The 26,238-nt window shown below is 46.8% G+C and overlaps 1 protein-coding gene across 5 annotated transcripts; it reads right to left on the bottom strand.

Moving 5' to 3' along the window:
* Positions 1-5,218: 5,218 nt before the first annotated feature.
* Positions 5,219-25,919, bottom strand: LOC123590601. Of its 5 annotated transcripts, none has more exons than XM_045463896.1 (7): positions 23,501-25,919; positions 12,653-13,455; positions 12,287-12,471; positions 11,288-11,379; positions 8,496-8,633; positions 7,257-7,360; positions 5,219-5,998 (listed from the first exon to the last, which is right to left on the bottom strand). In XM_045463896.1, the coding sequence occupies exons 2-7, from the start codon at positions 12,768-12,770 to the stop codon at positions 5,811-5,813; spliced, it is 825 nt and encodes a 274-aa protein (XP_045319852.1). In that variant the 5' UTR covers positions 12,771-13,455; positions 23,501-25,919; the 3' UTR covers positions 5,219-5,810. The 5 variants fall into 5 exon arrangements, 3 of the variants coding, with proteins under 3 accessions (XP_045319852.1, XP_045319854.1, XP_045319855.1); XM_045463898.1 differs by lacking the exon at positions 23,501-25,919 and having other exon boundaries at positions 12,653-12,719; positions 13,178-17,133; XR_006708861.1 differs by lacking the exon at positions 23,501-25,919 and adding an exon at positions 6,889-7,073 and having other exon boundaries at positions 5,887-5,998; positions 12,653-17,133.
* Between the last annotated feature and the right edge of the window lie 319 nt (positions 25,920-26,238).

The raw sequence follows: 26,238 nt of genomic DNA, 5'->3' as shown, positions 1-26,238 counted from the left end.
TCAGGGCTGTCTGTAACTTTGTGGAGCTTTATACACTGCGGGGAAATGGTATCAGTCAGGGTTTCATCAAAGAAGCTGACCACTAAGAGGTATGTATGGTAAGGAATTAGTAACAGGGACTTGACCCTATGCGATTGTGGGAGTTGGTGAAACAGTCTCTGTAAGGCTACTGTCTTCACATCTGGTGCTGGAGCTTCTAAAACCACACCCGTGTTCCCCTTTTTTGCTCCTACAGAATCTGAAGACCGCAGATACCTTTTTTTTCCTTCTTCCTTTTAAAAGTAGGCTATTTTAAACGATTTTTTCCTCTGTGTCTTTCCTCTTTTCATCCTGATCCTATTTGATATTTTGCAACCAGTGAGCTAAATGGTAAATTTAATCACCACAGAAACACCCTATGCTTGAAATAAGGGATAAGAAAGGAGGCACAGAAAGGATACAGGAATGCTGATTCATGTACCCCAATGTTTATAGCAGCGCTTTCAACAATAGCCAACTTGTGGAAAGAGCCTAAATGTCCATCAACTGATGAATGGATAAAGAAGATGTGGTTTATATATACAATGGAATACTACTTGGCAATGAGAAAGAATGAAATCCTGCCATTTGCAACAATGTGGATGGAACTGGAAGATATTATACTGAGTGAAATAAGTCACTCAGAGAAAGACAGATATCATGGTTTCACTCATATGTGGATCTTGAGAAACTGAACAGAAGACCATGGGGAGAAGGGAAGGGGAAAAATAGTTACAAACAGAGAGGGAGGCAAACCATAAGAGACTCTTAAATTCAGAGAACAATCTGAGCATTGATGGGAGGGGGGAGCGGGGGAGAGAGGAAAATGGGTGATGGGCATTGGGGAGGGCACTTGTTGGGATGAGCACTTGGTGTTGTGTGTAAGTGATGAAACATGGGAATCTACCCCAAAAACTAAGAGCACACTTTACACACTATACGTTACCCAATTTGACAATAAATTATATTTTTAAAAAAAGGAGGCACAGGATGGTGGTAGAGAGTGGCATATAGAAACCTAATGTCAATTTTTCCAGTAAGATGAGCTACCAGCTAGAATTCAGGAGCTGGGATATCCGAACTGCCCTGTTTACAAGAATACATTTCTTTTATCTTGACACTGAAGACATAGAACCCTGGATATAAGTCAAGAAACCAAGGCCTCAGGTGTAACTGTCATCATATTGATTCAGGACAAAGTCTCTTTTCATCTATGGACAGCATTTTCTCCACTTCTCAAGTAAAAGTTTATTTATGTTTATTTATTTTTGAGAGAGAGAGAGAGAGAGAGAGACATTGTGGGCAGGGGTGGGGGAGGAGCAGAGAGACCGGAAGACACAGAACTGGAAGCTGGCTCCAGGCTCCACACTGTCAGCAGAGAGCCTGACATGGGACTCAAACTCATGAACCACAAAATCATGACCTGAACCGAAGTTGGATGCTTAACAGATTGAACCACCCAGGCAGCCCTCAAGTAAAAGTTTTTAGATACTAAGGTCATTGGAAACTTGAGAAATCTGTAATTCAATGATCACTATCATTCACAACTATCAATCAACTTTTGTTATATATATAGATTATGAAGTCTCCCCACCCTCAGATACTCACTTCAAAAAGTGTTTGTTAAGAACAAAAAATGAAGGGTGTCTGGGTGTCTCAGTTGGTTAAGTGTCCAACTTTGGCCCAGGTCATGATCTCACAGCTCGTGGGTTCTAGTCCCGCATCGGACTCTGTGCTGACAGCTCAGAGCCTGGAGCCTGCTTCGGATTCTGTCTTCTTCTCTCTCTGCCCCTCCCCCACTCTTGCTCTGTCTCCCTCTTTCTTTCTCAAAAATAAATAAACATTAAAAAAATCAATAAACAAACAAACCAAAAATGAGTCCATGGTATGGGCAAAAGTTATGTCTTAAACACAGATATTTTTTTTAATGTACCCTATTTGATTAATTTTTGAGAAAGTGTTTCAGATTTCCATTTGGATACCTCACTTCTAATGCTCTGGAAGCTGTCTTCAAAGCAAGGAATGGAGTCACACAGGAAGATTGGATACAGAAGGGTGGGGTTCAGCCCCATTTTCACATTTGACACTATATATAAGTCTATTTTCAAAATCTTCTTTGACCACCACCACGGGACAAAAATGGCTTTCTTCCTAACACTCCCTGGATCAGTGGAAGTGGCCAGAGGTTTAGCTTTTTACGTACTCACATGGTCCTTTACTGCAAATCATACCTGCCATGTGTCAGATCCCTAACACAGAGCTCAGCACCTAGAATACAGTTAGCCCTCTCTATTTGTATGTTGCATGACCGAGAGATTAGTAGTAGGGTCAACTGTGCCACCGTGTCAATAATGAAGATCTGATGAGAAGATCCAATAAACACTTTCATAACTCTCAGGAAAAAGAACAGCCTAGGTATCCTGTATTTGCAATAGTAAAATTTTTACAATTAAAAAAAGGAATAAGCATTGCAGAAAACAGAAAAATACAAAGAAATTAAAAACATCCATAATCTCACCATCTATAGATGATTGTTGCAAACAGTTTTGTATTTATACTTTATATGTAATTCTTTACAAAATTGGGATGCTCTTACATTTTTATTTAATATTATATTGCTAAGTTATTAAATATTTTTAAAAGAAGGGGTTTTTATGGTCATATATTATTTCAGTTCTGTCAGAATATATTTTTTAGAGCTGAAAACCTCTCCTACTTGAGTTCTATACATGAAAAAGACCCTAGGGGCTCCTGGCTGGCTCAGTCTGGGAGCAGTGACTCTTGATCTCAGGGTCGTGAGTTCAGGCCCCACATGGGATGTAGAGATTACTTAAATAAATAAGACTTAAAAAAAAAGACAATGAAAGAGGATGTGCATTGCCCCACATCCTCCCCAGGCAGCAAGAGGGCAAAGGCTGACTCTGACCTTGGCTGTTGTCTGAGAGTCCAGGGCTGCTGCCCAGTGAGTGCTGTCCTCCAGCTTGGGTCTCCACCTTTATAATGGCTCTGTGTGAGCTATCAGAAATGGATCATCCCTTACTTTATTCATGAGCCCTTGTTCTCCCTCTCCCTGTTGATAAGCAGATGCTTCAAGTCAAGGTCTTCTAGTTCTTTGGTGGCTTATTCCCTCTTCTTCCCACCGGTATCTGCAGCAGGAGTTTGCTGACTACCCAAAACTTGCAAATCCATAAGATCTTAGATCCTGATTGGGAGGGTTTGAATTCCAAAAGCCTTAGTTAAAGTCCACCTTTGCAGATGTTTTACCTTAAGACCGCCCAAGGACAAAAGACAAAAGGCAGAGTCTGTCTTCTTATAGAAGGGTTCCTCCATTTACATAGAGAACCCCAAGAAAGAGTGTAAAGGAGGGTGATGTAATGGAGGGAGTGTAAAAGAGGAACATGGCTTTTCTCCTAATCTCTGGCTCCAGGCACCTGTCCAGGCCCAGCAGCACCTGGGACACCTTCTCAGCTGAGCATACAATGGAGTGTGTATGGAAGCTGGCAAAGGTAGGGGTGTTCACTGAACTCTGAGCTAGAAGGTGACCATGAAGCTGCTCCATCTTGGGTGGGTTTTATTCCTTCAACTAGATGGAATCTGATTTAGGAAGTGATAGGTAGGAACCCAGACCATCATCTTTTGCACCCTCATGTCAGATTCAGCACAGCCCCCTCGCTTCTGTCTCTGGGACCATCCCACTGGTTACTCACAGCCTCCTTGTCTTGGCCCATGGCCACTGTCGGCTATAACTCAGCTCTGCTATATATTTAAGAATTTAACCAGCACTCTTGCTTATCATTATCTCAAAACAGAAAAGTTCATAGAAATGAACTACAATATTAATTATGAATTTGGCTATGTTTTGGCAAATACAAATTAACTTTGTGTCTTATAAGATTCACACAATCTTTCTACACTGATAAACAATACCTGCACAGTACTCCTGAACCAGGTAGAGTCAGGGTCCAGCCAAAACCTTACATTCAGACATGAACTGGGACATATCACTTCCTCTTGTGCTGCTTGATCAGGCAAAGCAGCTACACAGACCTGGACAAACATTAGCTCTGAACTCTGGAATGAGTAATATTTCCTTATCCTGGCTGCTAAGCACATGAACAGACTTTAGTCTTATGTGTTTAAGGAGATATGCACCCACCTCCAAAGGCACTCAACCTGTGTATGGAAAATTGTGTGGGATGTGTTCACATCCTGCTAACTTAGAGGAAATTTTCTTTGAATATACTGTCCACAGGATGCAGCCCTGCCTGGCCTTCGGTTAATTAGCTCAAGTATCTGATGGATAGATAGTCCCCAAATAGCACTCCATAAACTTCAACAGTTCTTGAATGTTCTTTACTGGGGAGCCTTTGCAAAATAAGGATTTACTTAGTGGGGGGAAAGAGTGAAGAAGAGAGATTATAAAGAAAAATAAGCATCCTGGAAGCCCAGAGGCAGCTCCCAGGCCAACTGCTTCCCAGAGACCCATCCACTCCTGTTTTTTTTTTTTTTTTTTAATTTTTAATGTTTTTATTTATTTTTGGGACAGAGACAGAGCATGAGCAGGGGAGGGGCAGAGAGAGAGGGAGACACAGAATCGAAGCAGGCTCCAGGCTCTGAGCTGTCAGCACAGAGCCTGATGAATCCACTCCTGGTTTTTTTTTCTTATTTTTTTTTTAATTTTTTTTTCAACGTTTTATTTATTTTTGGGACAGAGAGAGAGACAGACAGAGCATGAACGGGGGAGGGGCAGAGAGAGAGGGAGACACAGAATCGGAAACAGGCTCCAGGCTCTGAGCCATCAGCCCAGAGCCTGACGCGGGGCTCGAACTCACGGACCGCGAGATCGTGACCTGGCTGAAGTCGGACGCTTAACCAACTGCGCCACCCAGGCGCCCCCACTCCTGGTTTTAAATGGATTAGCAAATGTTTGCTTCCACTATACTATATTATCTCAGACATATATTCCCTTTTTCTGGTCTTCAGTTTCCCTCTCTGTGAAGTGGATGGCTATATTCATTTTTCCCATTTCTCCTTTTCTCACATGCCTCTTGGGAGGCCCTCAGTGGAACATGTATTCAGATTTCTCAGGGAACTTCCATGTTTCCCATTGGGGACAGGAAAAATATTGATCCCAGTTGGCTTTTGTTACCATGTGGCACTTACATAGACATACAGAAAAGACAAGCAGACGACACTGAGAGAAACTCAAATGGAAACATGCATGTTTACTTGAAAACAAAAATTTAGACATATACACATAACCCTCTCCCATTTACACACACAGAATCATACAAGTGCAGGTAAGAGTGAAGAGACAAGAAGAGACACAGGGGCAAACATTGACACAGCCATGCTAGAAAGCAAACAGACCCACCCTTGCATATTCTTAGCATCATTTCCTACTGCAAGGTTGGATATCAAGCCAGCCTTGGCTTTAGGCATGCCACCAGCCCTGATCTTCACCAAATGTCATGATGGCCAGTCATGGAATACAAGGACCCAAATGCACATTTATTAAGGTGCTGTGCCAGGTGGGGGGGAACATTGAGAACAAGACAGTCCCTCCTGAGGGGGCTCACATCAAACAGTGACAAATCCATGTGAGAAATGCTGTAACAGAAGTGAGTGCAAGGAGCTTGGTCCATTTCTGTTCTCCTGAACTTCAGAAAGAAGGCAATTCTCCTCCACCCTTCACAGAATGAAATGCAGGCCCAGAGGTATCTGCTCAGCACAGGTGGGCTGTGACCCACGCTGTCTTCTGCCGACTCTCTGTGGGGACAGCTCTACTAGTTTCAGTCCTTGGGCCCTGCCCCTGAAGTCAGCTTCTCCCGCTTGCCCCTCAGGTACGTCTGGTGGTGGCAGTTGAGGAAAAGGCTGATGACACTGAGGCTGCAGAGGAGGACCGCCATGTTGAATCCATCAGGGAAGGAGCACTCAGTGAGGTGGCTGTAGGAGGAGTGGGCAACGGTGGCAACTGACCCTGGGTGAAGGAAAGCATGAGAGAACATAAACAGGAGAGCAGTGAGCAGTGCTGAGGAACTGGAAGAACGTTACCCTTGACTCCTCTTGTCTTCACTTCCCTGTCCCCTGGCAGGGGGATGGTGAGGCATTGCCCCCATTTTCTCCCGATTTATGATCCTAAGAGTCTTCCTGATCCTTCTCCCAGTTCTGGCTCCCTATTTGCACCAATCCAGCCATGTCTTGTGAACATTGATGATGGACTCAATCAATCCTAGGTGGCCTGAGGAATACCTCAGGCTGCTACCACCAGCTGGCAATGGCACTCCCCAAACCACAAGGCACCCTCTAGTCATGTGAAGGGTCATCAGTTATCCCAGGCTCGCAGGATATTAGTGCTTTGAGGTCATATAGCCCACCCTCCTTACTTCACAGATTAGACTGAGGTCTGAAGTGTGGAAGTCACTTGCTCCAGGTCCCACATCAGGTCAGTGACTTAGGGTTGGTTCTAGGATTGACAAGATGTTTACTGAGAACCTTACAAGTTTAGAAACTAAGGAAGAACAGCGTTAAGAAGGGCTTGTTTGTGTTCAGATACCACATCACTGGTGCAACTAAGAATAGAACCCAGGACTCAGCCAAGACCCCTGGAGCTGATGGGTCTTTCTTACCTGCTGAAGGATGGTTAAATTTCACTTCCACCACAGGTAGAGCTGCACACAGGGCCCCAGACTGGCCAGTCCATAGTACAGGCATGTGAAGACGGGGACCAAAGCATTCAGCATCCTGACAAAGGAGGCTATAGGGTGGCGTGGGGAGATAAAGCGAAATAGTGGAGCTGGGCCTAGTGGTTTGGGTTTTTTTTTCTCCCATCTTCCAATTGTCTAAGCTGCAGGGAGCATTTCTGCATACCTTACAGAAAAAGTCCTTGGGAAGGTCCTATCATGAGGAGGTCTGGCACGAGCTGTTTGAGGTCATCATGGTGGGTTGGGGCTGACAGGATGCCAAACGAGAGTGCTTATAACTCCCTCTGTACTGTCAAGGCAGATGGCTCTGAGAATCTCCCACAGTCCCCTGCCCAAGGGTGGTAGGAAGCTCTGAAGAAAAACAGAGATAAAATGGGAGCAGAGGCCTGGTCTCATGGCCACAAAGAAGGGGAACCTTAGCACCAAACTGTTGTTTACAGGGATGCACACCTCCCAAGCTCAGGACTCAGCCAGCAGACAGGGACCTGCCTCAGAAGGGCCTGGGGCAAGGCTGCCTGCAGCTGTGTCACTTACCTTGACCATGTGACACATATCTGGCGCCAGCCGACTGTTTGAAGAACATGGCAGACATGCAGAAAGGTGATGTGCTCTGGCTTCTTTCGTAATATGAAGAAGACCTGGATAGGAAGAAAAGATGGTGTCGATTCTCTACTCTTCTCCTGGGGCCTCAACTGCCAAAGACAGGGTGATTCTGCCTGTTTTGCTGAAGGGGAGACTAAAATTTGAGGGAAATAACACTTGTTAAACACCTATGTAGCATCTACTGTGTGCCAGGTACTTTGCATGTTTAAATTATTATATAAATATTCACAATAGTATGTGGTTTATATTTACCTCCATTTTACAGATGGGAAAACTGAGGCACAGAGAGGTTAAGTAACTTGCCCAAGGTTATTTGAACACGGTCTGGCTTCAGAGACTGGGCTCCTTCCAATATCCTTCCCAGGGCACTGGGAAGAGAACTCAGGTATTGAACACCCAGCCCAAGTCCCATAAGACAAATTCCCAAATGTTCTCTGCTCAGACTTCATTTTGGCAAGTTTTTGATTAGAAAGAGCCCCCTCCCTTTCATCACTTCCTCCACATTATGACCTCGCCCCATCCCACTCAATCCTACAAACTGTCTGGATTCACAAGTAGTGTTTTTTTCTCCTCATTAACACTTAAGAATGGCTCTTGCTGCATGATGATCCTTGCCACATAATATTAGGTTTTTAAATTTGTTTATCTTTCCATTTTCATTTAGCCTAGAACCTTGTTGCTAATGGGGGAAAGTGCTTACTTTTATGCAGGTGCATGAATAAAGAGTGGGGGCCCATGAGAGCATTTGGTGGTGTGAGGTGTTACATCAAGGAGCATCTTTCCCCTGCTAGGTAATGGGACCAAGGTTTTGCTCTGAGATCAGCCTCAGATGTGGCCACCTGGACAAACCCTGAGGACATCAACAAGGATACTTGAGGGAAGCGTCCAAACAGAGCACCTTAAAACCCAACCCAGACCCGGCTAACAGAGATAACTCTGTTATCTCTGCCATACAAGTATGTAAGAGCCTAAGGGACCTTGGTGCTTTCAGTATCAAACAATTTAATGGCCTTTGAAAAGCACCATCAGCACATGCTCGCCATCTGCTGGGAATCAAGGGAAAGTTCAGTCAGACCACTGTCCTGCTGGTGGTGCAGCTGGCCCCAACAAGGCTGGCTTCAGCTCCAGTCCCCACTGTTCCTAGGTGCCCTCTGCTCCCACAGTGCTTACCTGTTTGCAGGAAGATGCCTGTGAGCACAGGGAAATGGGGAGAAGCTACTGAGAGTGTTAACAGAAGGACTCTCCAAAGGTGCTGTAGCCTGTAGCCATGTAATCTTAATGAGCACACAGATTTCCAGGTCGTCTTGTCTGTTAGAACACAGATTCTTAATCAGTGTGCCTGGAGTGGGACATGAGATTCTGCGTTTTCAACAGGTTCCCAGGTGATGCTTCTGCTGCTGGTCTGGGGACCACACTTTGAGTAGCAAGACTTCAGCCCACCACTCAGTATCTCTCAATTCAGCATATAAATCACTACCTGGTGACTTGTCAAGACTCAGTTAGATTTTTTTCTACAAAGAAGTTTTTTTGTTCTGCTACAGTTGAACAGAGAACAGCTAAAAATAATGAAATACCTACCACTTAGCTACCACTCAGTGTGTGCCAGGCCCAGGGCTAAACACTTTCATACATATCCACTTCAATCTTCTTTCAATTGTTGCCTTTTATAAAGTAGGTATTATTGATCCCATTTTATAGATTAAAAAAATTGTGGCCCATAAAAGCTAAGTAAGCCACCCATTATAACACAGCAAGTAATTGGCAGAGCTGAGATTAAAACTGAGGTCTTCCAAAGCTGCATGGAACCAATGGATTCACTGCCTCCCATCATAAATGACACCACCCTGATCAAGCTCCAGTTTTTACAAAGTGCATCCTATCAACACTGTCTCCAGGCCTAACGCTGCCATGTCTTGCCATCCCCTTATCTTGGTAATAATTTACAGACTGGCAGAAGTAGCTGTAGTTATCCAGAAGTGAGGTGGCTATGAGCAGGGAGGAAGAAGAGAAAAGGAAAGCTTGCTCTGCCATGGTGAGACCCACCTGGCTCAGGGCCTGTGAGGCTAAAACCTCCTCCAGTCCCTCTCCAACCCTCAATGATACTCAGTGAGTGATTGCTAATCAGATCACCTCCATGGAGTGGCTAGAGCAGAGGCTGGGATGTGCATACGTGTTGCTGGTCTCTCATTTTTTTTTTTTTAATGTGCACAACTATGGGCCACACAGCCACACTGAGCACTTACTATGTGTGAGACCCTAATCCAGGTGCTGGAGTGTTGGAGGGACACCAATCTTTATACACATCAACCCTGCCCCCAAGGAGCTCAAAGGCTCACTGAGATGTAGGAAACCTTGTAAGGTTGGGGCTGGAAGAAGAGTAGGAACCACGAGGTGTTCCAGAAGTTGGTGGAGGACTGGAGAATGAGGAGGGCCTGAGCATGCCAGGGAGAAGTGCAGGGTGCACCTCTCCTAACTGCCCTGAGGCCAGAAAGGGATCAGTGAGAAGGCAGTGGAGGCTTCCACGGGGGGGAGGAGCAGCCGCAGAAGAAGAGAGAGAACAGAATTGGTTAGTAAGGGACTTAAAGACTATTTTAAGGAGCTTGAACTTCATCATTTAGTATTCATTTGAAAATGACAGGTTGAATGGTACTATGCACTTCTCCATGCTAGCCACTGTTCTGAGCACTGAGACAAATCCTTACCTTGTGGGAGTTCACATTTGGGTCATATAGGCCAAGGGAGCTACCAAGGGCTTCTGAGCAAGAAGTGGATGTGGACATGGCAGATTTTCAAAGGATTATGGTGGAAGCAGAGCAACTTGTTGCCACAATTAAATGACAAGCTCTCTGGGGTATGTCTCGTGTTTCACAAAGTATCTGTATCTTCCGCAAGGTAGCAGACATTATGCTGGGCCTGACTTTTAAAAGAGAAGTGAGCAGTAGCCAAAGTATGGAAAAAGCCCAAATGTCCATCGACTGATGAATGGATAAAGAAGATGTGGTATATACATACAATGGAATACTACTTGGCGATGAAAAAGAATGAAATCTTGCCATTTGCGGCAATGTGGATGGAACTAGAATGTATTATACTAAGCGAAATAAGTCAGTCGTAGAAAGACAAATATATGATTTCACCCATATGTGGAATTTGAGAAACACAACAGATGAACAAAGGGGAAGGGAAGGAAAAATCAGATGACAAAAGAGAAAGAGGCAAACAATAAGGTACTCTTAAATACGGAGAACAAACTGGGGGGTGCTAGTGGGGAGGTGAGTGGGGTAATGGGCTAAATGGGTGATGGGCATTAAGGAGGGCACTTGTTGGGATGAGCACTGGGTGCTGTATGTAAGTGATGAATCACTGGGTTCTACTTCTAAAACCAAAACTGCACTGTATGTTAACTAACGTTAATTTAAATTACAAAAATAAAAATAAAAATAGGGAAGAGTGAAGCACTTGCCCTTCAGAGTGAGACCAACAAATCGTTTAACAGGGCCTTAGGGTAGGAGAGGGGAGACTGATTTGTAGAGTTGGCCAGTTCCTATGGTGTAAATGCTCCCACCATGGCTGGTTTTGACCTACCAGGAAGTCACTGAACGTAGAGCTAGGGAGACATACACATGAGCAGTGCTGCCCAGCTGGTAGACCTGCCCCTGGTCCACCATGGAGAGTAGAGGTGGAAACCCAAAGAAGGAAACAAATGACCTGGACTTGGAGAGCCAAGGAAGGCTTCAGGAGAAACCTGAGTCTACAGAATATGTAGGACTTTGTCAGGGTTAGGTAACAGCCAAGGCCTGGGGCCCATGGAGCAAGGCTGTGGGCCTGGGGAGCGGTGTGGCTTTGGAGGAAGCAGGTGGCATGCAGGCTGCCCAGGCAGTAGAAGGAGGCGAGGTGGGAATGTAAGGCTGAACTGAGAGGACTGTGGGAGGCTTCTATACCCATCGAAAGGGTTGCCTTACCCCTGCTGCTGGGAAGCCTTCATAGGGTCAGCAGTTCCTTTTGGTGCGTAGGTGTCTGGGATGATCATTCTGTCAGCAGTGCAGAGGGTGGCCTGGAGGTGAACATTAATGAAGAATGGAGACCAGTGGATAGAGGAGGGAAGGTGAGAGGTGTGGCTGTCAGGACCTGCTTCTTCAGGCTGGACCACTTGCCTCATCTCCTCCCAGCTGGTGCACTGAGACAGAGGGGCTGGGGGTGAAGGGGCAAGCTCTGTGGCCAGAGAGGCTCACCACCTGCTATGTTACCTGGCCCCTTTGTATCTTGGGGCAGTGCTGGTATGAGGACTGATGAGCAGGTCCTTGGAAAGCACTTAGAGCAGTGCCTCACTGTAATAATCACAGTAAAATGCCAGTGATGACGTTCACTTTCTCTAGAAAGCTCTTCCTGACACCCCAAATGGGTTTCTGCGCCTCCTCCCCGTCCCTAGCACATACTTCCTGTTGTGAATTGTAATCACCCATTTCCACAAATTACTCTCCACCTAGAGCGGAAACTGCAGGGGTGAGGGGTGCCTTCTCCAGCAGAGGCCCTGCAGGTTCTTGCACAGCCAGGCACCCAATTCATGCCCAGTGCACACATGGTGACCAATGATTTGCTGACAGCAAGGTGTCTGGAAGGGACCCTGCGTTTGGAGCTTGGAACACTAGGCAGAGAATAACAGAGCCTAGGCAGAAACAGGAGGCAGTGGGGGGTTCTTTTAGGTGTGCATGGGGGGTAATACATTCTATTTTGCTTGCTGCTGACATCTATTTTTCCATTTAAAGAAAAGGTAAATGGGAGTTGGTGATGGGATTTGTGTCTCTATAGGGAAGGCAGGGTCACCAAAGATGGAACGGAACCCCAGCTCCTATATGTGTCCCCTCCAAAGCTTTTCAGCTTTATGCATAGGAAGATCATGGTCTTTGGGCACCCCAGAACAGAGAAGACCCTAGAACTCTGCAGGGCCCCACCGGGCTTACCTCATAGAATATGTACCCTGAGAGGGCCACCAGGCCTGGGCTATAGGCGGCGAGGGATCCTGCAAACCTCAGACACTCCCATCCAGACATGAAGCAAGGATCTGCCACCACCAAAAGATAGAAGACAGAAAGAAGAATGACAGGGAGTGGCAAGTGTATGAGGAGCCGGGAATCCATCCTTGGGTCTAGGAAAGCAAAGGGTCAGGGAGACAGCTGAACTGGCCTCCATGCCCACTGCCCTGAGCACTCCCTTCAGCCAGTTCCCAAGGTCGTGGTCATTACTATGTCTTGTCCCTCAAGATGTCTGACATCAGGATGGGCTGAATAAACAAGCAAAAGTTCCCATTAAATGACACCATCTCCTACCTCCATTTTCAAAGGCCCAGATGTATTTATTCCAGAGTTTCTTCAAGGTACTGGCCATTGCGAGCACCTGTAAGTGAAAGCAGGGTTTGTTTCTTGTCCAAATCACCCCTCCCCCCATTCGCTATCTCCGTCCCTCATCGCATGGCCAGCTGAGGTTCTACAAGTGTCCTCAGCAGTCCCCACATGACCACTGAGTTTGGGCCTCCCCTGTCCCTGCCTTTGGGCGTTGTATGACTACCAACCATGCACTTTTAGAGAGACTCCATTGGTCATACTTCCCTCCAATCCTCACATTCTTTGCTGCTCTACCAGTTCTCTCCAGCTTCTGCAGTGCCCCCCGCCCCCCAGATTTCAGTCCCGAGGGAAAGGGGTGTGGATATTGTGCACTGAACAAGGGGAGAACCAGAGAAAGCTCTGCTGTTTCCTCTTTTCTGCTCTATGCTTCCTGCTCTTTCTGAGGGTTCCTGGCTTTACTTGCCCTTCACTGAGCTCAGCCACACCCAGTCCCTCCAGGGCTTAACTTACTCCTGTGGCGTCTGGGCTCCTCTGGTCAGTGACTGATGCTGCTTTGGCTGCTCATGGTGTTGAGGCTGGTGGTGGGTCTGAGTGACAGGTCCTCAGGGCTCCAGGGTGTAGGGTGTGACCGACGGGCGGCCCCACCCTCAGAAGCTCTCTACTTCTGTGCTCTGTGGATGACCCCAGCCCCAGCCCTTACACACACACTCACACTCATACACTTGCTGAGAACTGGAAACTGAGGCTGACGTCCATGCCATGGCTGGGTACCCTGCCATTGTCATAGCCTCAGGGAGAAAGAGAGCAAGAGGCAGCCCAATTAGGAGGAGGGAACTAAGAGGGCAAAGGACAGAGACTGTGGCTTGGAGAGGGTGGGTCAAAGCTTACAGATAGATGGACAGTGCCCACATGGATGCAGACTGTCAGCCCACTGGTCCCCTTACCATCCCCATGACCCGTGCCCTGAACTCTTTATATTTAGCACAGGCGATCCTCTCAGAGAAGAAGGTGTGCATGGGGACATTTTACCTCTGCCAGCATTGGCCATCCCTTCTCAGCTCAGGTTCAAGTTTTCTTCCTCCCTCTGTCCCTTTTTCCCACATGGGTAAGGATTAAGTGTATACCTTTCTTAGCCTGCTCTCCACTCACCAGTAGGCTGAAGGAGCACCAGGGAATGGGGATTATCTCAACCTGTGCCTGAAAGAAGCAATTAGGTACATCCTTTCCTCTCTTGATAAGATATGGGGAAAGAACCAAGTTTAGAAGCCAGATCACTGAACAAGGGGCCAGCAGCCCATACCCCAAGGCCCACCACAGAATGATCCCAGGGAAGCTCTAGAACTAGGCTTTTTAAAACATATAGCCTCAGTTTCTCCTCCAGCAAGATAGTACACAGTGGTCTTGCAAAGGTTTGTGAAAAATCAGGTCTATGTAAACCCTGGATTATCCATGCTCAGAGCCTAGAGGATTAAGGGACTTGAAGAACTAGAGAAAGTAATGGATAATCCCCACCAGAAGGATTTGGTTTAGAGATGCGGCTGGCCACACGTGCTCAGCTGTATTCATGTACATTCGCAGGAGCTGCTGCAGACCCTCACACTGCCCCTGCCCTTCCCTCTGCCTGGGGATGTTTCCTAGCTGGGTCCTAGACAGAAGACAAGTCCTTCTTGGTCATGCGTCACATGGCATTTCCTATAGAATCAAGTCAAAATGTGCATCCATCTGGTCTCCTCACCCTTCCTGACACACCCACACCCGTTTTCACTTCTTTGATGCGGCCATGCTTTCTCCTTCACCTCCATCTTCCCTCTTTATGGCAGGCACCTTCTCTGCCACAGGCGCCCCTATCCACCCACCCCTTGCCCACAACAGGCACTGTCTGTACCATGGAGGTTAGCTTGTGAGTTTGGTGGTTCAGAGTAAATGGTAAGTCCCCTGTGAGAAATAACCCCCTACTGCATGGGAACCCTAGAGGTGATGTCAGGAAGGTGGAAACATGGGGCCAAGAAGGTGGAAACAGCCATTGTGGAGGCTGTTGTCATGTGAAGGTTGTGGCCATCACTCTGTTGTAGCTCTCACCTTGTGTCTTCATAATACCAACCCCTTACACATGAATCTCCTTACAATCTTTGGGGGAGACCCCTGGAAAATCCCCTACATAGGGCCTGAGATGTCCTGACACCACCTAGGAAGCAGATGGCATCAAGAGAACAGAACTATAGATTTTAGGCAAGACACGCTATAGTCTAGTGCCTTTTTTGAGCTCAGCACAATTCTGCTGTGAGGAAAGAGTCCTCTCTCTATCGTTTTTCCCCCTCTCTCTGGGAGGAGCTTGCACAAGATTTTATTGGAGTAGAAGGGTACCACTACTTTTTACAAAACATTGAAAATGACCACTATAGGTAATGGGGATTTTACCCTCAGCTCCAGCTGGATAATTTGGGCTGCAATACTTTGTTGCTTGTGCTGACAGGAGTGCTGGCATCCTCCCCACCCCACCCCCACCTCCTGTGAGGGGTGCCCCCAGAAGCAGTCATGGAATCTTTTCTTTCTCTACTTCAGGGATAGTACCAAGGCACCACATTCTGACCCTACACACCATCCATATCAGGACCCCCAATGACACCGTCTCACTATCAAAAGCAGGAAGCCCTGTGACTCACAGGGCCAAATTTCAGCTACAAAAGAGAGATTCCCAGGTGCTGATCTTACCTCTGACTTTATTATATTCTGTTTTATTATATTATATGCTCCTCTCACATAATTTAGCTTATCTGTTTCATTAATGCTGTTGTAAGTTGCCACAACCTTTTTAGAGGAGAATGCAGGAGGCGGTCAGAATAAATGACTAGGCATGCAACCAGGTTTTGAGCATCTATTACACGCTGCTGTGGGTTTGGTGGCCAGAGTTACACCAGCACTCCTTCACCACATAGCCTCCACTACCTGGTTTGCCGAGGTGAGAGGCTGGTTCTGCTAACTTCACAAAAACCCCAAAAAGGCATGCAATACACTCCTAACTGAGCTACATTTCTCCATCACAACTCGGATAGACTAGTTCCAAACCTGAGGACCTCACTCCTAAACAGAATATTCCTGAAGACAAGAGAAGGGGAAATGTGTGTGTGTGTGTGTGTGTGTGTGTGTGTGTGTGCACACGTACTCCTGTGCCCACACAGGTGTACTGAACATCATGTGAGCCAAGTAACTTTATTTCTGTCTATATTTGCCTTGACCAGAAACCATGGGGTTGCCCCAACCATACCCATGTCTCTCTCCCTTTCTTTCTACTGCTCTCTTCTCTTGCAAAGCAGCCAGCATGAGCAGTCCAGGAAGGCTGGAGAGTGCAGTACTGGGAACAGGGGCAGGGAAAGGAGTGGAAGCCCCAAACCACAGGCAGACTGGGGAGGAGGGAAGAAAGGTATATTGTGGGCATCACCTGAGGAGGTGGTTTAGGATGCCCATGTCCACCAGCCAGCTGAGCATCTCCCTGGACCTCAGGGAATCTGACATGTCACCACAGTCTTTCAGTGCATCCCTTCCCCACATGCTGACAAGAAGCAGCCCCAGGCTTTGCAGGTCAAAATTGACAAACAGAGTTGTGCTCTAGCCTGGTTTCTCACTTTGCTCCTAGGCGCTTCCAACTCTGATATTTGTGGGGCGGGGGTCCAGGCAGCAGGCTGCACCCATGGCTTCTGGCAGCCTCCACTCCCCAGTCAAGTTTGAGCTGAGAATGCCCATTGTAGGAACCGCTCACAGGTGCCTTGGCAGGGCATTCCTGCCAGCCTCACAGATGCAGTAATGGGTCCTCGTACAATTTGGGCTAGTACTGACAAGGATAACTAAATCATCATTTCATTAACAACAGGGTTTGGCAGAAAATTGTGCACAAGGCAATTATCAGTCATGAGCATTCCGGGAAGGAGTGTGGCAGGCTTATTTTCAACAGAGCTTCCAGGAGACATATGAGACAAGGTAGAAACCATCACTGGGTGTTCCCCTCCCTCAGAATGAGCTGTTCTTGTAAGCCTGTGGCTTTATGGCTTTATGGCTTTATGGCTTTATGGTCAGAGCTGGAGAGAGTGAGAGTTCAGGTTTTCTCCTTGAACATAGATTTCTTGGGTGACCTTGGCCTTTCTCCCCTCTTTCGTAGAACAATCTCCGAATTCCATCATGCCCATTTCTTCCTCACTGCAAATCAGATCTTCATGGCCCACCCACCACAGACATCATCCTAAACCACTGATTTTGTCATGTTAACAGCCTCCTCAGGAATCGGAAAAAGTTATTCACTGTCTATCGGTTTCAAGTTCAATTCAGTTCATATTTAGTACTAAAATCCTCCCTGAGCACATCAACTGATGAGCAGATAAGTAAAATGTGGTAGGCATGTCCACATGACAGAATATTATTCAGCCATAAAAATGAATGAAGTATTCATTCAGTCTATAACATGGACGAACCCTGAAAACATTCACTGAATGAAAGAAGCCAGTCACATATGATTCCATTTATATGAAATGTCCGAAATAGGCAGATCTGCAGAGACAGAAAGTAGATTAGTGGCTGCCAGTGGCTGGGGGTCAGAAGAAGGGAGGAAATTGAGAGTAATCACTGGTGGGTATGAAGTTGCTTTCAGGGTGATGAAATGTTCTGGAATTCGATAGTGATGGTGGTCATGTAACTCTGAATATACTAAAAACTGCCAAATTGTGCATTATTAAAAGGGTGAATTTTACAGCATTTGAATTCAAAAATAAATTTAAAAATTTCCCCTGAACCCAAGGCATGGGGTCAGCTAGGTCAAGCGCTGGGTTGTAGGGTCAGGGACAGTGTGCAGTGGCACAGTCCCTGGAACAAACAAACAGACACCATGATGTTTACATGTCACATTCCCTTCAGAGGATTCTTTGGGAGACCCCATTCACAAAGTTGGTGCCTGGTGTGGCTTAGGATTACAAAGAAAGCATACATTATTTCTAACGTTTCTCTCATTGGGTAGATAGAATATTAGCTCAAAATTCTGAAATCCCCTTCTCCCCCAACCTATTCTAATTTGCAGAGCAAGTTTTTGGGGTATCCCAAGGTGTTGTGATGTGGAACAGCAAACTTCTTCTTTGACCATGTCCAGGGAGCTATTTGTTTGTTTACTACCAGAACTCATCCCCTTATCTTCAAATCCTGCCCTCCTACCTAATTAATCACTCATCCAGAATTAAGATTTTCTTAAGCATAGATTCCTATGTTCAACTTTGTCAATTTTACAAAGGCATATAAATGTTATTTGACTGTTTCTGAAACTACTACTATGGTTATGCTTTCAGAGAATGTCGGATGAAAGAATGAAGGCATCATAGGAGGACATTAGGAATTTTTGCTTTGAGTTATACAAGGAAGAGACATTTATAAGGAATAAAACCTACCTTGTGACTCTTGTGAACAGGATAATGTGGGACTGTAGGTGTCATTTTCTCTTCTTTTTTTAAGTTTATTTATTTCGAGAAGGAAAGAGAGTGAGCAAGGAGGGACAGAGAAAAGGAGATAGAGAGAGTCCCTGACTTGGGGCTTGAACTCACAAACCATAAGATCATGACCTGAGATGAAATCCAAATACGTATCTGTTTGGGCCACCCAGACCTCCTTGTACAGGTAATTTTAGATCTCTTTGCTAAATAATTGGTCATGTCTCTTCACAGTCCCTCCCTGGGTGCCTTTCTAATTCTGCTTTCTCCACCTGGAAAAAGGGGGAAACACGCACTGGCCTAGAATTCTTGCAGGATATTATTCCCTTATTCCATAACTGACTTTACACTACTGAGAAATAGCTTTGATTGTTATTTTCTTCTTCCCCCTCTTTATTTTATTTATTCCTGTTTCATTTTAGTTGGCCATACTAAATTGGAGAGGGAGGGATAATAAACCCAATAAACACAATTTTAGTATTTATGAGCCTTTTTCAAGACCAAGCTGGGGAAGGAAGGAGTTCAACCTCATGGAACAGAGTTGAAGACTGTCTGTGGATCCAGAGTCCCTGAAGTGTAGAAGGAACAAGGGCAGTGGTTAGGAGGGAAGTCAGGCTGGACAAATGGGACCCCGGGTTCTGGCCCCAGCTTTGCCTCTCAACTACCCAACGGTCTTCAGATCACTTTTTTGGGTCTTAGTGTCCTTTCCTGTGAAGTGAAGTGTCTAGAGCAGGTGATCTGGTTGGCATCAGGTCATTTCATTAAAGTAACATTGTCTACTCCATCCCTACCAAACAAGAAGCCAGCTTTTCAGACTCACTGACAATGGTAAGACAAAGCATTTGCTGCCAGTGACTGTGTTCCAGTGCACTGTCTATGGTTACTTCTGAGATGTGTTAGCTAAACCTGGGTAGGTGAGATCTCTCATCTTCACTGAGTTCCCCTCTTTGAATAAATCCAGTCCCAGCTGCTTTGGTGTGTTGCCATGACATAGATATGCTGACACATAGAGGGCAGGTGGATGAGGCATGGGTACCGAGACAGGTGGATGTGGCTCGGGGTACCCAGGGCCAGGTCAGATTGTTGGGGAGAAATCTGAAGACACATGTCCACAAGGGTCTGCATCAAGGATGCATGGAAGAGTGATGTCTCGGGATCCTTGTGAGCAGGGGCTGTGTCTGTATCTTCTTGCTATGGCTAATGCTAGGGCTGGACTGTGATAAGAAGCTCTGCCCCTTGGTACTGCTGCTGGAGGACAGCCCGGGGCATCCACCCAGAAAAGTTCTGGGACTACCTCATCACATGTGTTATAAACACCCCCACTGTGCTAGAGATTCAGCTTTTGTACATAGAGCCTATAGAAATGCTCACATATATGCTGAGGTTGTCCCCAGAGGTGATCTTTGTAGGGTGGGAGCTGACACACTCCAGGAGTCCCCCACTGGGCAGGAGAGAGGAGGGCACTGGGTGAGTGCACACCAAAAAACAGCCAACTAGAAAAATATGGAGCCACACGGATGGACCTAAAAACCACGGTACTAAGGGAAAACATAAAAAGCAAAAATAGATTTATAATACAGCCCTGGCTGTGTAAATTAAACATAACATATATGCCAACAAAAGAGAAATACACAGCTTGGAAGAATGTGTACAAATGAAAGGATACACATTAGGTGCCTTAGAATGAAAAGCATACATACATACATACATACATACATACATACATACATACATACAAAAATAAGTAAAACAAGACAAGGGCGGGTTAATGACCTGAGGAGTATGATTAACCCACACCTCTACATTAGAGATAAAAACAGGAAAAAAAAAAACCACTAAGACTTGACAGCTGGAAATTATTTTTTGGAGCTTGTGTCTAGAGCCTGGTAACCTTAAAATTTGATGTGCTCGCTGTCACAGAACCTTAGTGCCATTTATGTCCTAGTCCTCCAATGCCACCATTCTCTGGTGACAAACAGGAAAGGAGAAATGAATAAGGAAGTTTATGGAGTTCTCAGTGTGCAGAAAACCTCTCTTCTGAGGTGGCTCTGCTCAGAGAAATGAAGGAGTGACTCCTCCAGGCTCATATTATTTCCTGACACACCAGGTTACGGAAACTTTGAATTTCCCAATTAATAGTCATTCCTGGGAAAGACAACAGCAACAAAATGCACCTTGATTCCCAAAACTACTGAAGAAACAGCCCCACCGCTTTAGGAAGGGCTCCTCACATCATCATTGAGACTGTTACGTGAGTGGCACCCAATGGACATGACCCTCGGTACTCATGTCCTGTGTGGCTCCTTCCCGTGCTGCCCTTGAGCGTGGCCTTGGGACTTCCTCTGGTCAGTGCAATGCAATCAGAGTTTTGATAAGGACTTGTGCCTTGGGGCTCAGCCTCTAGTAGCCTTGAGCCGCCACAGAAGAGGGCCAGGTACCCGCTGGAGACATGATGAAGAGACAGATGCCTGATCAGGTCCTCTCCTTCCCCCTGCTGGTCCAGCTGGCCCAGCAGAAGTGCCACACATTCATGTGAAAAAGCCACTTTGGACCTCCCAGCCCTAGCAGCAGTCATGTTAAGTGGAAAGTCTGCCTAGTTGAGCCCAATCAACCCACAGAAACCACAAGAAGTAATGACACACTGTTGTGTTAAGCCACTAAGTTTTGGTGTGGTTTGTTACACAGCAGCAGGTAACTGAAATACTGGCACACAGTGAAACTGATAAAATTGTATCAAATTAATTTTCATGAATTTATTTCCTTTTTTTAAATTATAAAGCAAATATATTAATTATTTGCTCCTTCCAAATGCCAGGTGAAAGGCACTCCAGCATTCATAGCCACAGGGCAGGTGGCTGTCACGGTGCCCACCCCGCCCCCCCCCCCCCATAACCAGAGAGCCCAAGGGACTGTATGCTCTCATCCAGCACTGGCTCATTAGCTCCTGGCATATTGCTGGAAGGGGACAGGCCAAGCTGGGGGGTTAAATGAGGAGTCCAAGGTCACACAGCTAGTAAGTGGAGGCACCAAGATTCAGATACATCCCAACTAACTCTCCATTCGATGGTTTTTCTATTATATTGTGTCATTTAATTGCTGGTACCATTTTTTTAAAGGAACAGAAATGAGAAATCCTGGCATGAATCAGGTGCCTGGCTGCTGATTTCTTGACTCTGAGGCAAGGGGAGGGTTGAGAAGCACCTCCACCCATGCCCAAGAAACAGCATACTCACTAGAATGAAAACTATGAGCATGTAGACTTGCCTGTCTTGATCACTGTTAACATCCCTACCACCTAGAACCACCCTCCTCCCCACCCATAGTAGATACTCCACTGATATTTGTTGAAGCAATGAACAAAGGAACGGGTGTGTGGAACCCCAAATCTGTATGACCCGCACATGTTGGGCTAGTCTGGACTTGTGCTGCCTGGTACTGCTGAATCTCTGGGGGACCACACATACCATACCTCAGCGTGGTGCTGCCCATGCCTTTCCCTTTATCACCACTAGAGGGCAGGTGCGTGCCTGGCTTCAGCCAGTCAGTTCTGCAGGCTCTAAAGGCACCTTTGGCTTCCCCAAAGAACAGAATACTAAATGGATCTGCCAAGATACATCTAACTCAGAGATCACTGCAGATGTACCAAGTAGACAAAGGCATATATCGCAAGTCTTGTGGCCTCACTCTAGGTGAGGGGTGAAACTCAGCCCAGCCTCCCTTCTGCTGCCTCTGCAGTGGGGATCCTCAAACTAAGGACTCTGAGTCCCCTCTGTGTTCTCATCCCAGGCATTTTCACCTTGGAGTCACCTTCCTGCACCCCACTCTCCAGAGTGAAGAAGGCAAATATTTCCAGCTGGAAAACTGCTGATAAGCAGAAGCAGGTCTGAGGAGTTGAGGAAGGAGGAAGATCTTAACGTGTGTCCATGGGTGTGTTTGGGGTAAAGGCTGATCAGGGCCAGGTTGTCCTGGGTGCTTGTTAACAGCCCTCATCTGAATTGATCCTCAAGTCACTTTGGAGAGGTGGGTATTATTATGCAGACGAAGAGACTGAGGGTCAGAGTGGTTAGTTTGCTCTAAGTCACATGGCTGGCATATGAATGAGCTGGAACTCAAATACAGGGTGATCTGGCTTCAAAGTTTCTGCTGTTCCCCCCAATAAGACCACCAATCATGAGGTGACCAGGACTTTGGAGAAGGCAGTATAGAGAAGACAGTGGAAATCCAGGGCAGATAAACACATGTAAAGAGCTTCACCAACTATCAAACATTCCTTACCTCACTTAGCCCTCACAAGTCAACAAAGGTTGCATGGCTTAATCTCCATTGCTGTGGTGGGGAAGAAGGCAGCGTGAGGTGAAGCATCTGCCCAGCACTGACCACGCATGGGCGTTCTGCCTCAGGGGCAGTCTGGGCAGAGTTGGCAGCTAGCGGATTTCATTACTTGAGGCTGAGAAATGAGGGAATGCACCTCCATCCATCTCCTGATTCCTGGCAGTGGGGACTGGGGGCTTCTGGTAGCCTCTATTTGCTCATCTATAAAGTGGGTGGCAGTGACCTGCACTCCCCTTCAGCCAGCTCTCTGTGAGGCAAACTAGTCTGTTCTGCCTGAACCTCAAGTGGAAAGGCTGAAGATGGAAAGCAATCAAGAGTGCAAGCTTACAAATTATGTTGACTCTGCTTCTCCTTTTCAAAGGTTTTATAAGGACTAACACAAGTTTCTAAAAAAAATTTTTTTAAATGTTTATTATATTTTTGAGAAAGAACGAGAGACAGCATGAGAGGGGAGGAGCAGAGAGAGAGACAGAGACAGAGACAGAGAATCCTAAACAGGCTCCAGGCTCCAGGCTCTGAGCCATCAGCATAGAGCCTGATGCAGGGCTCGAATTCACAAATCTCAAGATCACAACCTGAGCCGAAGTCAGCACTCAACTGACTGAGCCATCCAGGCATCCCACTAACACAAGTTTCTATGGGACAAATCCTAGGTCTTTTTCTTTTGTCTTTTCTCCTCAACGCTTCACCCATTTTGATTCAAGGGAACAGGAGCTAACTGGGCTGGGGAGAATCCCACAACAGGCACCACAAGGGTAGGGGATAGGGGGCAGCAAAAGCTTCTGGGCATCCAAGGGACAAAGCACTGTCGGCAGGCTCCAGGTCCTAACAAGGCTTGTGTCAAGTACAAGTCCTACACTCGATAGTTCCCACCCTTTCTCACTGCCTGTAATGCTAGCAGCCAGGCTTGTGTCCCCAGGAGACACAGTGAGGATGGGGCTCACACTGGGCCCAGCCCAGTCACAGGACCGCTGTGTCCTCCCACCCACTGAGTGACAGCACCTCTCTCCCCGAGAAGACAGCACCCCAGGTTCCTTACCTGCAGTGTCTGCTCAGAACCTGGCTCAAGCCAACATAACTGCATCTCCTTCTCCTGCCGCAATTGCAGGAAACATTTTGCAGGCGTATGCTCCTTTTCCCCAGCTGTGAGCGGGGCACAGCACTCTTCTCCTTAACTAACTGGGGCAGAGAAGGGAGAGGAGGCAGCACCTATGTGTTTGGTCGTACACCGTTAACGTCATCGGAAGGGCAGGAGCACGTGAGGAACCTACCTCCTGCCCGCATATCATTCCAGAGATAAACCGGGGCCTGCTGCTGTGCACAAATGCATTTTAAGGATGGGGAAGTGCCTAGCACATAGCAGGTGCTCCGTGAATGTTGGCTGGAGGTAAGTGGCTCATTTTTTACAAAGCAGTTGTCGGAAACGCGGACCGGACTTGCTCCGGAATGTAGCAATGCTGGGATCTTCCTCCTCTTGCCTCTTCAAGGGGAGCCAGAGGTCTCTCTGCCCCTGGTAGAGGCAGAGACAGCCTCCCCTGCTGATGGGAAGAGAGGGAGAATGCACAGGCAGCCTCAGCTGCGGCCCTCTCTGCCTGTGGGAGTCCCTACACCAGGGTAGCAGCTCGCCCCACCTCTGCCCTCAGACGCTGTGGTCACTGAATGGCTCTGTGTCTTCCCTCTGGGTAGCGGGGCAAGGTGACCCTTTCAAGTCTCTTTCAGTCTGTGAATTCTGTAGCCAGTTGGAGAGCACAGTAGTCTCCTAGAGGGGCTGCCAGGGAGAGGAAAGAGGAGCCTAGGGGCAGGTAAAAGCAGCTCAGCCTCCTGACCACCCCCAGGACACCCCCAGTCCTAAAACAGTGCTAACAGAGGGCTAAGGGGCACAGGCCTAATGGCCTGAGCGTCCTCACCAGAGAGGTGAAGGGTGCATGCAGGGCAGAGCCTCCAGACAGAGCACATGCCAGTGGTGCCCTTGCCCTTGCGCTGGGCCTCCAGGTGGTGGAGTGCAAGCTGCTGCAGGGGTGTCAGAGCCAATACTGCCACCTGGGGACCAGCATCCAGGGAAGAGCATGTTTTCCTGGGCCACCTGAGATGCATAGAGCTAGGGGCAGCATACCAGCCCCACGCAATCCTCACCCCCCAGTCAGAGACATGAGGACCTGTGTGTAAACCAGCCAACCTCACAGTCGAACTGGCTCGGCCTCCACCACAGACGTCGTGACCATCACTCACAGACCAGGGCAACCAATTAGCCTGGCACCCAAGCAGACCTCATCTATGGGACGGGAAACTCCTGTGTGCAGATCTGCTCTAGTAACTTGCTGGCACTTGGCACGGGTGTGCAATCTGTCCACCGAGGAGCTCACCTACCACAGGCAGCCAATTTGGAAGTTTGAGACTCACTGGAATGAGATAAACACGTTTTGAGGGAGGCCAAGGGAAGAATGACAGGCTATTTTAGTTATTAAAAACAAAGGAATTCTCATCTACAGGGGTTTCTTGGACTAGCCGTTCATGGTAAGCACCACCCAGGGCTCATTCTCTCTTCTCTCTGTCTCAATGTGTGGACTCATAATTCTAGAATGGGCTGGATGAGACCTCAGCTAAGTCCCTCATATCCAATACATGCCCACAGAGGGTAGGTGTCATGCCCAAGGTCACACAGCCACTCATGGTAAGGGGATACAGGGACCCAGTCCTGTTGAATCCAGACACACCATTCTGGTTTATCTGATTTGTTACAGTTTTTTCTCTTTCTCTGTATCTCTCCTGCCACTCACACTTCCCAGTCTCCACTGGAATGATCCTTCCTCTGCCTTTCAGAAAGCCTGAGAAAGGAAAGATATCCAAAAGCAGGCAAATAAAAAGATGGGAAGGGGAATCGAATGAACATTTTACATGAGAAAACGTGTGGCTTCATTTCAGATCACAAGTCACAGACAGGTGGAAACCATATTATCTCTGTGACCCATGCTGCAGTGATCAAGCCTACCACCAAAGCTAGGGTGAAGACCACCAGACCATCAGTCCATTGCTCCTGCATCACGTGTGTGCACAGGTAGGCAGATGTGAGATACAAGGCTGGGGGGAAGGGCACCCACTCTTCTTCCCCAGACAGAGATGTAAGCAGAGGGTTTGAGGAGATTAAAGAAAAGCATGAGCTGGGCCTCCACAGCATTTCATTAAACTCCATTTCACATCAGGCTTTAGCAGGATGAGGTCCTAGAAGTGAAGACAACTGTCTAAAGTCACAGATTTTAGTTGCTGTCCTAGGACTGGAACTCGGCTTTCCAGACACCTTCCTGTGGAAAAATCACTATAGTTTAAGTATGGTTTAGCCCAGCGTCTTTGAATGGCAAATAATAAGTAATGACCTATAGAAGGTTATGAAAGCAATTTGATGGTCTACACAACTTTTAAAATAAAATTAGACTACAATGGAAAGGAATAGAATAGAATAGAATAGAATAGAATAGAATAGAATAGAAGGCACCGGGGTGGCTCTGTCAGTTAAACTTCTAACTCTTGGTTTCAATTCAGGTCATGATCTCATGGTTTGTGGGTTTGAGACCCACGTCCGTCTTTGTGCTGACAGTGCAGAGCTTGCTCGGGATTCTCTCTTTCTCCCTCTCTCTCTGCCCCTCCCCTCCCCATGTTTTCTCTTTCAAAATATAAATAAATAAATAAATAAATAAATAAATAAATAAATAAGATAGAGTCAGAAGGCAGTAAGAGTAAGTGTTGTTTCCCCAAACATTTTTCTCATATCCATGCGTGTGC

Source organism: Leopardus geoffroyi, chromosome B4 (genome assembly GCF_018350155.1).
Source record: "Leopardus geoffroyi isolate Oge1 chromosome B4, O.geoffroyi_Oge1_pat1.0, whole genome shotgun sequence".
Taxonomy (NCBI): Eukaryota; Metazoa; Chordata; class Mammalia; order Carnivora; family Felidae; genus Leopardus; species Leopardus geoffroyi.
This window is presented reverse-complemented; position numbering and strand designations above follow the sequence as displayed.

Excerpts from the sequence above, each read along its gene's own strand:
- LOC123590601 (XM_045463896.1), bottom strand. The coding sequence starts at position 12,770 with ATGGGGGGAGGGGTGATTTGGACAAGAAACAAACCCTGCTTTCACTTA. Across the intron at positions 8,634-11,287 it reads AAGGCTTCCCAGCAGCAGGG|ACAAGACGACCTGGAAATCT; the intron begins GTAAGGCAACCC and ends GTGTTCTAACAG. Across the intron at positions 7,361-8,495 it reads AGGCATCTTCCTGCAAACAG|GTCTTCTTCATATTACGAAA; the intron begins GTAAGCACTGTG and ends CTTCCTATCCAG.